At 56.8% G+C, this 10,616-nt stretch overlaps 4 protein-coding genes across 4 annotated transcripts; 1 reads left to right on the top strand and 3 right to left on the bottom strand.

Annotated features, from left to right (window-relative positions):
- Positions 1–5,458: 5,458 nt before the first annotated feature.
- Positions 5,459–8,181, bottom strand: LOC144826997 (histone H3). Its single transcript, XM_078685459.1, has one exon. It carries the CDS (start codon positions 8,119–8,121, stop codon positions 7,711–7,713), a length of 411 nt encoding a protein of 136 aa, XP_078541585.1. The 5' UTR covers positions 8,122–8,181; the 3' UTR covers positions 5,459–7,710.
- On the bottom strand, positions 5,699–6,097 carry LOC144827893 (histone H2A type 2-C-like). Its single transcript, XM_078686055.1, has one exon. It carries the CDS (start codon positions 6,095–6,097, stop codon positions 5,699–5,701), a length of 399 nt encoding a protein of 132 aa, XP_078542181.1.
- On the top strand, positions 6,382–6,762 carry LOC144827892 (histone H2B 1.2-like). Its single transcript, XM_078686054.1, has one exon. It carries the CDS (start codon positions 6,382–6,384, stop codon positions 6,760–6,762), a length of 381 nt encoding a protein of 126 aa, XP_078542180.1.
- An 814-nt stretch (positions 8,182–8,995) lies between the features above and the next one.
- LOC144826996 (histone H1.3-like) lies at positions 8,996–9,690 on the bottom strand. Its single transcript, XM_078685458.1, has one exon. The coding sequence runs from the start codon at positions 9,688–9,690 to the stop codon at positions 9,046–9,048; it is 645 nt and encodes a 214-aa protein (XP_078541584.1). The 3' UTR covers positions 8,996–9,045.
- Between the last annotated feature and the right edge of the window lie 926 nt (positions 9,691–10,616).

Raw genomic sequence — 10,616 nt, 5'->3', positions numbered from 1 at the left:
CTTGAAGCTTAACACCACCAAATGTCACAGGTATCAGTAAAATTGGTGCCTGGGAGCTGGAAGTAGGCCCAAGGCCTTGCATGCCTTTCCAGATACTGTGGAGGGGTGAAATAGACTTTATTGGGCATGTGGTGTGTTTTGCTTTAACACCTCAAGCCGGGGGGATAACCTGGAATCTTACCCTGCGCTGAGCTCCATAACCCTGGGTAAAAGGTGTGACTTCATCCCCTTGAAGCTTAACACCACCAAATGTCACAGGTGTCAGTAACATTGGTGCCTGGGGGCTGGAAGTAGGCCCAAGGCCTTGCAGGCCTTTCCTGATACTGTGAAGGGGTGAAATAGACTTTATTGGGCATGTGGTGTGTTTTGCTTTAACACCTCAAGCCGGGGGGATAACCTGGAATCTTACCCTGCGCTGAGCTCCATAACCCTGGGTAAAAGGTGTGACTTCATCCCCTTGAAGCTTAACACCACCAAATGTCACAGGTGTCAGTAACATTTGTGCCTGGGGGCTGGAAGTAGGCCCAAGGCCTTGCAGGCCTTTCCTGATACTGTGAAGGGGTGAAATAGACTTTTTTGGGCATGTGGAGTGTTTTGCTTTAACACCTCTAGCCAGGGGGATAACCTGAAATCTTACCCTGCGCTGAGCTCCATAACCCTGGGTAGAAGGTGTGACTTCATCCCCTTGAAGCTTAACACCACCAAATGTCACAGGTATGAGTAACATTGGTGCCTGGAGGCTGGAAGTAGGCCCAAGGCCTTGCATGCCTTTCCTGATACTGTGAAGGGGTGAAATAGACTTTAATGGGCATGTGGAGTGTTTTGCTTTAACACCTCCAGCCAGGGGGATAACCTAAATTCTTACCCTGCGCTGAGCTCCATAACCCTGGGTAGAAAGTGTGACTTCATGCCCTTGAAGCTTAACACCACCAAATGTCACAGGTATCAGTAAAATTGGTGCCTGGGAGCTGGAAGAAGACCCATGGCCTTGCCGGCCTCATCTGACACTGTGAAGGGGTGACATACACTTTATTGGACTTTTGAAGTGTGTTGTTTTCACACCCCCAGCCAGGAGTATAACCCTAAATATTACCCTGCGCGGAGTTCCTTAGCCCTGGGTAGGAGGAGTGACTTTGTACCCTTGAAGCTGCAGGCTTCATAATGTCACAAGTATCACGAAAATAGGTGCCTGGAGGTCGGAAATGTGCCTATGGTCTTGCAGGCCTGGGTCTGATACTGTAAAGGGGTTAGATACAGTGTTGGAATAAATAACTCTTTCGTTTTCCCACCGCCAGCCAGGGATGGAACCTGAAATCTTACCCTGCGCGGGGCTCCATAGCCCAGGCTCGTAGGAGCAACTGTATCCCCTTTGAAGATTAACTCCGCCAAATGTTACAAGTATCCCTATAAGAGGTGTTTGGAGGCTAGGAATGGGCCCACAGCCTTGTGCTGATACTGTAACAGGGGGGTATCTCACCCTGCGCGGAGCTCCATAGCCCTGTGCAGAAATAGACACTTTGTGCCTGCAGGCTAGAAATGGGCTTGGGACACTGAAGGCTAGGATCTGATAATGCAAAGTGCTTTATATACCTTTTGAATGACGTTTATTTTTCTCCGCCTCCAGCCTAAGGGGAAATCCTGAAATATTACCCTAATCTGAGCTCCATAGCCCTATGTAGAAAAAGTGACTTAGTCCCCTAGAACCTAAACATTGAGCAAAATATATATATATTTTGTATAAACAGTTTTAAATGGGTAAATTGTACCCGGATCGGAGCTCCATAAGCCGGGTAGAAAAAGTGACTTTGGCCCCTTGAACCTAGAGTTATTTGAAGAAGAAGAAAAAATTGTATGTGTATATATTTTTTTTTATTTATTTATTTTGGACCACCTTCAGCTTAGGGGGAAAACCTGAAGTTTTACCCGGATCGGAGCTCCACATCCTCGGGTAGAAACAGTGACGTTGTCCCCTTGAACCTCAAGTTAGTTAAAAAAAAAAAAAAAGTTTAGTTTTCTTTTTTTTTTGCCGACCTCCGGCTAAGGGGGAAAACCCGAAATTGTACCCGGATCGGAGCTCCCCAGCCCTGGGTAGAACAAGTGACTTTGTCCCCTTGAACCTAAGGAGACAGTAAAAAAAAAAAGTATATATAGTTTTTTTTGTTTTTTTTGCCGACCTCCAGCTAAGGGGGAAAACCGGAAATGTTACCCGAATCGGAGCTCACCAGCTCTGGGTAGGAAAAGTGACTTTGTCCCCTAGAACCTAAAGAGTTAGTAAAAAAATTTAAAAATGAGAATATATATATATTTTTTTTTTTTGACGACCTCCAGCTAAGGGGGAAATGTGGAAATTGTACCCGAATCAGAGCTCACCAGCCATGGCTAGAAACATGGCTTGAACATAAAGTTAGAAAAAAAGTGTATGTATCGTTTTTTTTTTTTGCCGACCTCCAGCTAAGGGGGAAATGCGGAAATTTTACCCGAATCGGAGCTCACCAGCCCTGGGTAGAAGTGGTGCCCACGTCCCCTTGAACCAAAATGTCCACACACAAAAAAGAAAAATACTGAAACCGCTGTTTAAAGGCCCAGAGGGACCCGTAAACGGACATGGTGGTTCACCACACAATTTCGGATCCCACACCCTCTTCCTATAGGCCTGCATGGGAACCCTACTTTATCGACTATTAAGCCCCAGGGCTTACAGCTCCTGGGTGGAAGACAAAGTTGGAGATAGCACGGCCGTTCCGCCGCCCAGCCATCTGGTCGCCGTAGCTGACTGGGCTATCTGGTCGCCGACCAGATGGCCCAGTGATCTGCGGCGACCAGATGGCCGGGCGGCGAAATGGCCGCGCTAACTCCAACTTTGTCTCCCAGCCAGGCGCTGTAAGCCCCCACTACGTGGGGGGCTTAATAGTCGGTGAACTGCGTGACTCGTGGGGCCCTGAGCCGGGCTAAACCCACCGTAGGTCCCCAGTCCAGGGCTCCATGATGGCAGGCCCCTGGACCGGGCTGAACCTGCCTTATCTCCCCTGTGAAGGACTCCAGGATAACGTGACCCTGGGACGGGCTAAACACCAATTAGGTCCCCAGGCCAGGGCTCCGTGATGGCAGGCCCCTGGACCGGGCTGAACCTACCTTAGGTCCCCAGTCCAGGGCTCCATGATGGCAGGCCCCTGGACCGGGCTGAACCCACCTTCGGTCCCCAGACAAGGGCTCCATGATGGCGGGCCCCTGGGCCGGGCTAAACCCACCGTAGGTCCCCAGTCCAGGGCTCCATGATGGCAGGCCCCTGGACCGGGCTGAACCCACCTTATGTCCCCAGTCCAGGCTCCATTATGGCGGGCCCCTGGGCCGGGCTAAACCTGCCTTATCTCCCCAGTGAAGGGCTCCAGGCTAACGGGACCCTGGGACGGGCTAAACACGCCTTAGGTCCCCAGGCAAGGGCTCCATGATGGCGGGTCCCTGGTCCGGGCTAAACCCACCGTAGGTCCCCAGGCAAGGGCTCCATGATGGCGGGCCACTGGTCCGAGCTAAACCCACCGTAGGTCCCCTGTCAAGGGCTCCATGATGGCGGGCCCCTGGGCCGGGCTAAACCTGCCTTATCTCCCCAGTGAAGGGCTCCAGGATAACGGGACCCTGGGACGGGCTAAGCCCACCATAGGTCCCCAGTCCAGGGCTCCATGATGGCAGGCCCCTGGACCGGGCTGAACCTGCCTTATCTCCCCAGTTAAGGGCTCCATGATGGCAGGCCACTGGACCGGGCTGAACCCACCTTAGGTCCCCAGTCCAGGGCTCCATGATGGCAGGCCCCTGGACCGGGCTGAACCCACTTTAGGTGCCCAGTCCAGGGCTCCGTGATGGCGGGCCCCTGGGCCGGGCTAAACACGCCTTAGGTCCCCAGTTTAGGGCTCCAGGATAACGGGACCCTGGGACGGGCTAAGCCCACCATAGGTCGACAGGCAAGGGCTCCATGATGGCGGGCCCCTGGGCCGGGCTAAACCTGCCTTATCTGGCCAGTGAAGGCTCCAGGCTAACGGAACCCTGGGACGGGCTAAGCCCACCATAGGCCATGATGGCAGGCCCCTGGACCGGGCTGAACCCACCGTAGGTCCCCAGACAAGGGGTACATAATGGCGGGCACCTGGGCCGGTCTAAACACCCCCTTAGTTCCGCAGGGAAGGGTTCCAGCATGGCGGGCTCGTGGGCCGGGCAAAAGCCCCCCATGGTCCCCAGTCCAGGGCTCCAGGATGGCGTGCCCCTGGTCCGGTCTAAACACCCCCTTAGGGACCCAGTCCAGGGCTCCTGGGCCACGGGACAGCGCCCGACATGGTAGGGTGGCACCGGAGCAAATCCCCTCGTATTGGGCTAGCGAGTAGCCGATCCCGGCTCTGCGGCAACAATAGTGCATAGACACAGCTCTCCCATGACATCGTGGTCGGCTCTTAAAAGAGCCTTTGGGTTGGTGTTTTGCGTTATTTTCCGTGGGCAAGTCGAGTGTTTAACCGCCGAATCCGTAGAGGGTGCGGCCCTGGCGCTTCAGGGCATAGACCACATCCATGGCGGTGACGGTCTTCCTCTTGGCGTGCTCGGTGTAGGTGACGGCATCCCGGATCACGTTCTCCAGGAAAACCTTGAGCACCCCGCGGGTCTCCTCGTAGATGAGGCCGGAGATGCGCTTGACTCGCCACGGCGCGCCAGGCGGCGAATGGCCGGCTTGGTGATGCCCTGGATGTTGTCCCGGAGCACCTTGCGGTGCCTCTTGGCGCCGCCTTTGCCGAGCCCCTTCGACCAGCAGCGGCTGCTTATATGGAGGAGCAGCGGACCCGCGCGGGAGCCCTGTGACGATACCCTGTGAGGCGGGAGAGCCCGGCCACGGCCCGCCCTCCGCAGGGAGCGGGGGCTGGAGAGGCCGTTGCCGTTTGAAAAAGAGCGGGCTCCCAGCCCGCCTTTGTTATGGGTTGGCTCAGCAGCTGCCGCCGGTGCGCAGATCACAGTCAAACACACGCAAGCACCTACCTTCCCGGCCCGCCTAAACCTCCCGTTCCTTTCCCCCTCCCAATATGAACAGCCTCGGGCATGTTTTAATGGAGCCCACACACTCACCGACACCACCCCGCTGTGTTTGGCCGCCTGCAACCTAGTAACACTGCCCACATCTCGCTCCCGGCTGGGGCAAGCCTGCACAAGGTGTCCCCCAAAAATGAAAAAAATATACATGTATATATTGATTGAAAAAGAGCGCGCTCCCAGCCCGCCTCTTTGTCAGGGGCTCCCGATCGGGCTCAGCAGCTGCCGCCGGTGCACTGATCACAGTCAAACACGCACACTCCTCCGTTCCAGGCCCCCACTTGTCACCGCGGCCCGCCTAACCCTCGCGTTCGGTGCCCGCTCGGCTGGGGCAAGTCTGCAAAATGTGTCCCTGAATATTCAAATTATACATGTATATACAAAAAAAAAAAAAATCAAAAACATTAATATGGTCGGCCTCATGCTAGGCTTTGGGACGGGACAACATTAAAGTGTACGGCCAGAGCTTGGGCATGCCCCCCCTATGAAGCTACGGTGCGGTGCGGGCGCTGCCGCACCTATGAAGCCGCCAGAGTAACACCTCGGCACGGATACGCTCTTTGATGGAGTCTGTGGATGGCCCTGAAAAGAACCTTTGTGTTTAGGGTGTGTTTCCACGGGGGTCTGCGGGCCTTTACTTGCTTGCTTTGCCCTGTGCCTTGTGGCTCTCGGTTTTCTTGGGCAGCAGCACGGCCTGGATGTTGGGCAGGACTCCTCCCTGGGCGATGGTGACTCGGCCCAGCAGCTTGTTCAGCTCCTCGTCGTTGCGGATGGCCAACTGGAGGTGTCTGGGGATGATGCGGGTCTTCTTGTTGTCCCGGGCGGCGTTGCCGGCCAGCTCCAGGATCTCAGCGGTCAGGTACTCCAGCACTGCAGCCAGATAGACGGGGGCACCGGCGCCCACCCTCTCGGCGTAGCTTCCCTTCCGGAGCAGCCTGTGCACACGGCCCACGGGGAACTGGAGCCCGGCTCTGGAAGAGCGTGTCTTGGCCTTGGCGCGGGCCTTTCCTCCCTGCTTTCCTCTTCCAGACATGGCGATCGATCTAGGGTCTCAGTCACACAACAGAGAGAAGAATACTTCTCTTTCTGCTGGACTCGGTAATATAAAGACTTCGAGAGCGTCTGATTGGTTGACAGCTAGGCGCTGACAGTACTTCTCATTGGAGGAGGGCTTAACATAGGAAGTGGGGAGCCTGCCAATGAGAAGAGAGAGCCGGGAAGGAGACTGCTTTGCAGGCCAAGCCCATAAATACAAGTGCCGGGCCCTCCTTCCGTATTTCTTTCGGCTTCACAGCAAGCAGTGAAAGAGCGTCCACCATGCCTGAACCAGCCAAGTCCGCGCCGGCTCCCAAGAAGGGCTCTAAGAAAGCGCTCTCCAAGCCGCCCAAGAAGGACGGGAAGAAGCGCAGGAAGAGCAGGAAGGAAAGCTATGCCATCTACATTTACAAAGTGATGAAGCAGGTGCACCCGGATACCGGCATTTCCTCCAAGGCCATGGGCATCATGAACTCCTTCGTGAACGACATCTTCGAGCGCATCGCTAACGAGTCTTCCAAACTGGCTCTCTACAACTCGCGGCGCACCATCACCTCCCGGGAGATCCAGACTGCAGTCCGCCTTCTGCTGCCCGGAGAGCTGGCCAAGCACGCCGTGTCGGAGGGCACCAAGGCCGTCACCAAGTACACCAGCGCCAAGTAAGGCTTCGAGGCGCATCACCAACAAACACAACGGCTCTTTTAAGGGCCAATCACTTCCTCCTTTTAAGAGCTAATGTGCTTCTGTTATCACTTGAGAAATATGTGTTTTAGAAGGGTAATGTTGAGTGCAGAAAGGCCCGCTCTCACGGGGCTTGCTGCAGACCGAGGGCCGACAGAGCAGGCAACCCGTTTTGCCTCTTTAAATTAACATATTCCTATGAATGAGCCCTCGTTGGGACCAAGTGTCACATAAGCACTGTAACGATGAGGTTAAATAAACCCACTGGGAATTCGCGCATCTGCCCTTGGGCTTATTCTTTTCCATGTATGGGGCGAACAGTGTTTGTGTGAGCCGGTTTAACGTTGTGTTAGTACTTTTAAGACCCTGGGGAACGGCTATAATCCGCCCCGGGGCAAACGTTCCTGAAATCGGACACATGAACCCGATGTACTGGCAGCACAGATGCGCTATAGCGCTGGCTTGTGACCAGCGGATCCCTACACAACCCTCTACCCCCAAATAAGCGCTCTATTAAATGAAGGACACATTTAAGAGGTGTTTGTGCACTGTGAACACGGAGTGCTCCGGTTCCCCCCCAGAGCCGGTATAAGTTGCCCAGTACTCGAGGTACTCTCAGAACCCGACGTACCGGGAGCACAGATGCCCCATAGTGCTGGCTTGTGACCCGCGGATCCCGACCACAACCCTCCACCCAAACAACGCTTTAAAATGAAGGACACATTGGAGAGGTGTTTGTGCACTGTGAACACAGAGTGCTCTGGTTTCTCCAGAGCCGGCGGTATAAGTTGCCCAGTGCTCGAGGTACTCACAGCCCACCCTCCCTAACCTGTAAAACACGTGCCATGACAGATAAGATAAGCTCGTAGGTGACAGGGTGGTGGCCCTTAAAAGAGCCGTTGTGGTGGTTGTCCGGGTCGGTCTGTCGCCTTAGGCCCTCTCGCCTCGGATGCGACGTGCCAGCTGGATGTCCTTGGGCATGATGGTCACCCTCTTGGCGTGGATGGCGCACAGGTTGGTGTCCTCGAAGAGCCCGACCAGGTAGGCCTCGCTGGCCTCCTGCAGGGCCATGACGGCGGAGCTCTGGAAGCGCAGGTCGGTCTTGAAGTCCTGGGCGATCTCCCTCACCAGGCGCTGGAAGGGCAGCTTGCGGATGAGGAGCTCGGTGGACTTCTGGTAGCGGCGGATCTCGCGGAGGGCCACGGTGCCGGGCCGGTAGCGGTGAGGCTTCTTGACGCCGCCGGTGGCAGGCGCGCTCTTGCGGGCAGCCTTGGTGGCCAGCTGCTTGCGGGGCGCTTTGCCGCCGGTGGACTTGCGGGCTGTCTGCTTGGTGCGGGCCATGGCGGGAGCGGTCTCTCTCGGCGAAGGCAGAGAAGAATGGCGTCGAACGGGGAAAGAGCCCTATTTATGTCCTCACAGACGGAGGGCTGCTCTGGTTGGCTGAGGAGACCGCCCCACGTTCGAAAATAGCCCGCGGTGTGCAATGATTGGTTACTGGACTGGAGGCTGCAGCCTAGCTGTCCAATGAGCTGTGGATAAAAGAGAACCCTCCGGTTGGATGATGTAGCCGGAGCCCGCGCCCCGGCCAGCCTTTGTCTCCGTGTCCGTCCATCCGCTGGTGGTCCACCCGACCCCGGTCAGCCGGGAGAGGAGCCCGAGATGTCATGAGCACGCCGCCCTGGAACACTCCCCGTTACCTGCGCTCGATGGAAAGTTCACAATCGTCTGCTTTATGCAGACACTATGTCGAGTTTGCCCGGGTACAGTGAAAGCACCAACACACACACACACACACACGTTAGCACACGTTTATAATAAACTGAGGTCTCATAACTCCCAGACCCCCTTTTACCCGCCCCATGTCACCCTGGAGCACGCAGTGCCCTGCGCTCCATTTAAAGTTCACAATCGTCTGCTTTATGCATACACTATGTCGAGTCTGCCCGGGTACAGTGAAAGCACCGAGACACAAACACGTAAGTATTGCACATGTACTATGAACGGAGGTCTTATAACTCCCGGACCCCCTTGTTTTCTATGTGATAACGATTTCAATCCACTCAGCACCGAAAGAGCCGTTTTATATGGCCAAGATCACACGCAGCACTCGCCTGTGAAACGGTGCGCTGGGATGTTTTGTGCGGTTTATTTTTGGAAAAGTGGGGCATTGGGTGGGTGCAAAGGTGGGGATGAACACGCTCTCTTCTAGACAGGGTGGTGGCCCTTAAAAGAGCCTTTGTGTTTGCAGTGTCTCGGTGCAAGCCCTTACTTCTTCTTGGGTGCTGCCTTTTTGGGCTTGGCTGCTTTGGGCTTGGCTGCCTTGGGTTTGACTACCTTGGCAGGGCTTTTCTTGGCTACTTTGGGCTTCGCCGCCTTGGCTTTCGCTGGGCTCTTGGCAGCCTTCTTGGCGGGGGCAGCCTTGGGCTTCTTGGGGCTCTTGGCTGCCGCCGGCTTCTTGACCTTCTTCGGGCTCTTCTTGACCCCCGCGGGAGCCTTTTTGGGCTTCTTGGCGGCAGGGGCAGCTTTCTTGGCCGCTGGCTTCTTGGTGGCTGTCTTCTTTGCCGCCTTCTTGCCCACCAGCTGCTTCTTGTTCACCTTGAAGGAGCCGGAGGCCCCGGTGCCCTTCAGCTGGGCTAGGGCGCCTTTGCTGACCAGGCTCTTCAGGGAGACCTTTACTCGGCCCTTGTTCTTGTCCGCATCGTAGCCGGCGGCGAGCAGCCCCTTCTTCAGGGCCGACAGGGAGACTCCCTTCCTCTCGGCCGAGGCAGTCACCACCTTCATAATCATGTCGGACACGCTGGGACCGGAAGGCTTCTTGGCCTTGGAGGCCCCCGCTGCTTTCTTCTGCTGCTTCTTCTTGGGGGCGACCTCAGCGGGAGGAGCCGCGACGGCGGGAGCGGTTTCTGCCATTGTAATGCAAGTCTGGGCGCAGGCACGGTCAGAGAACAGAAATGTACCGCCCGAGCCGAGCCCCGTGCATATATAGGGAGGAGCCAGCCCCTGATTGGTCCCGGGGAGAGAGGGCTGTGCGAGGCGCACTCGGCTCCCTGCTCCCAGCTGACTTTTGTGTTTCCTACCATCGGAATAACTAAGTTTTAAAACACAATCACTGAAACACACGCTCCCAGGCACACATGAAAAGAAGCCCAGCTTCAGCCCCTTCCCGCCCCCGCCCCCGTTTCAGCTGCCCCCGTCCTCAGAGGCTCGTAATGCCCCGTGGATCTCTGCCCTCCCCCGATGGCTGACGCCTCCGTGCCTGGAATCCCGGGCCCCGGGCCCCTTTTCCCCGGTCCACCCTCGCGCTCCGAGGCCGGGAGCGGCGGCCCGCGGGCGGGAGGGGCCTCCTGCAGGGAGCGGGCCCTGTGGCGGCGCAGTGGGGCTCCGGGGGCCGCGGGGAACGGGTTCTGGAACTGGCCGAAGTAACACAGGGCTCCGCCGGCCGAGCGCGGGGAGTGGAGACAATGCCCGGGGTCCAGGGGGGCCCTCGCCGCGCGCCTGCACCCTCGGCTGTGGCACCCACGAGTCGGGGGCAGCCGGGGGACTTTCACAAGCAGCGGGGCACGGTCCGGGCTCAGGCATCACCAGGGTGCTGCGCGCTGATAGCTGCACATGCAAGCAGAGGGCATTCACTGCCAAGGGCCGAGCTGGAGGAGACGGGCGCAGACTCAACATCATAAGCACACAGTGGCACGGTGAAGGCAGGCGGCCGAGTTAGGCCTGCATGATTAACGGCACCCCGAGGGAGAGCAGAGGGTGTGAATGCACCTGAAATGGTGACCCCCCCCAGTACCTGCATGGAGGCACTCTGCTGAGCTGCTTTTTTACAGCTGGAGTTA

This window comes from Lissotriton helveticus, chromosome 4_1, assembly GCF_964261635.1.
Source record: "Lissotriton helveticus chromosome 4_1, aLisHel1.1, whole genome shotgun sequence".
In the NCBI taxonomy this organism is placed as follows: Eukaryota; Metazoa; Chordata; class Amphibia; order Caudata; family Salamandridae; genus Lissotriton; species Lissotriton helveticus.
This window is presented reverse-complemented; position numbering and strand designations above follow the sequence as displayed.

Coding starts and splice junctions, on each gene's coding strand:
- LOC144826996 (XM_078685458.1), bottom strand. CDS start 9,690: ATGGCAGAAACCGCTCCCGCCGTCGCGGCTCCTCCCGCTGAGGTCGCC.
- LOC144826997 (XM_078685459.1), bottom strand. CDS start 8,121: ATGGCCCGCACCAAGCAGACAGCCCGCAAGTCCACCGGCGGCAAAGCG.
- LOC144827893 (XM_078686055.1), bottom strand. CDS start 6,097: ATGTCTGGAAGAGGAAAGCAGGGAGGAAAGGCCCGCGCCAAGGCCAAG.
- LOC144827892 (XM_078686054.1), top strand. CDS start 6,382: ATGCCTGAACCAGCCAAGTCCGCGCCGGCTCCCAAGAAGGGCTCTAAG.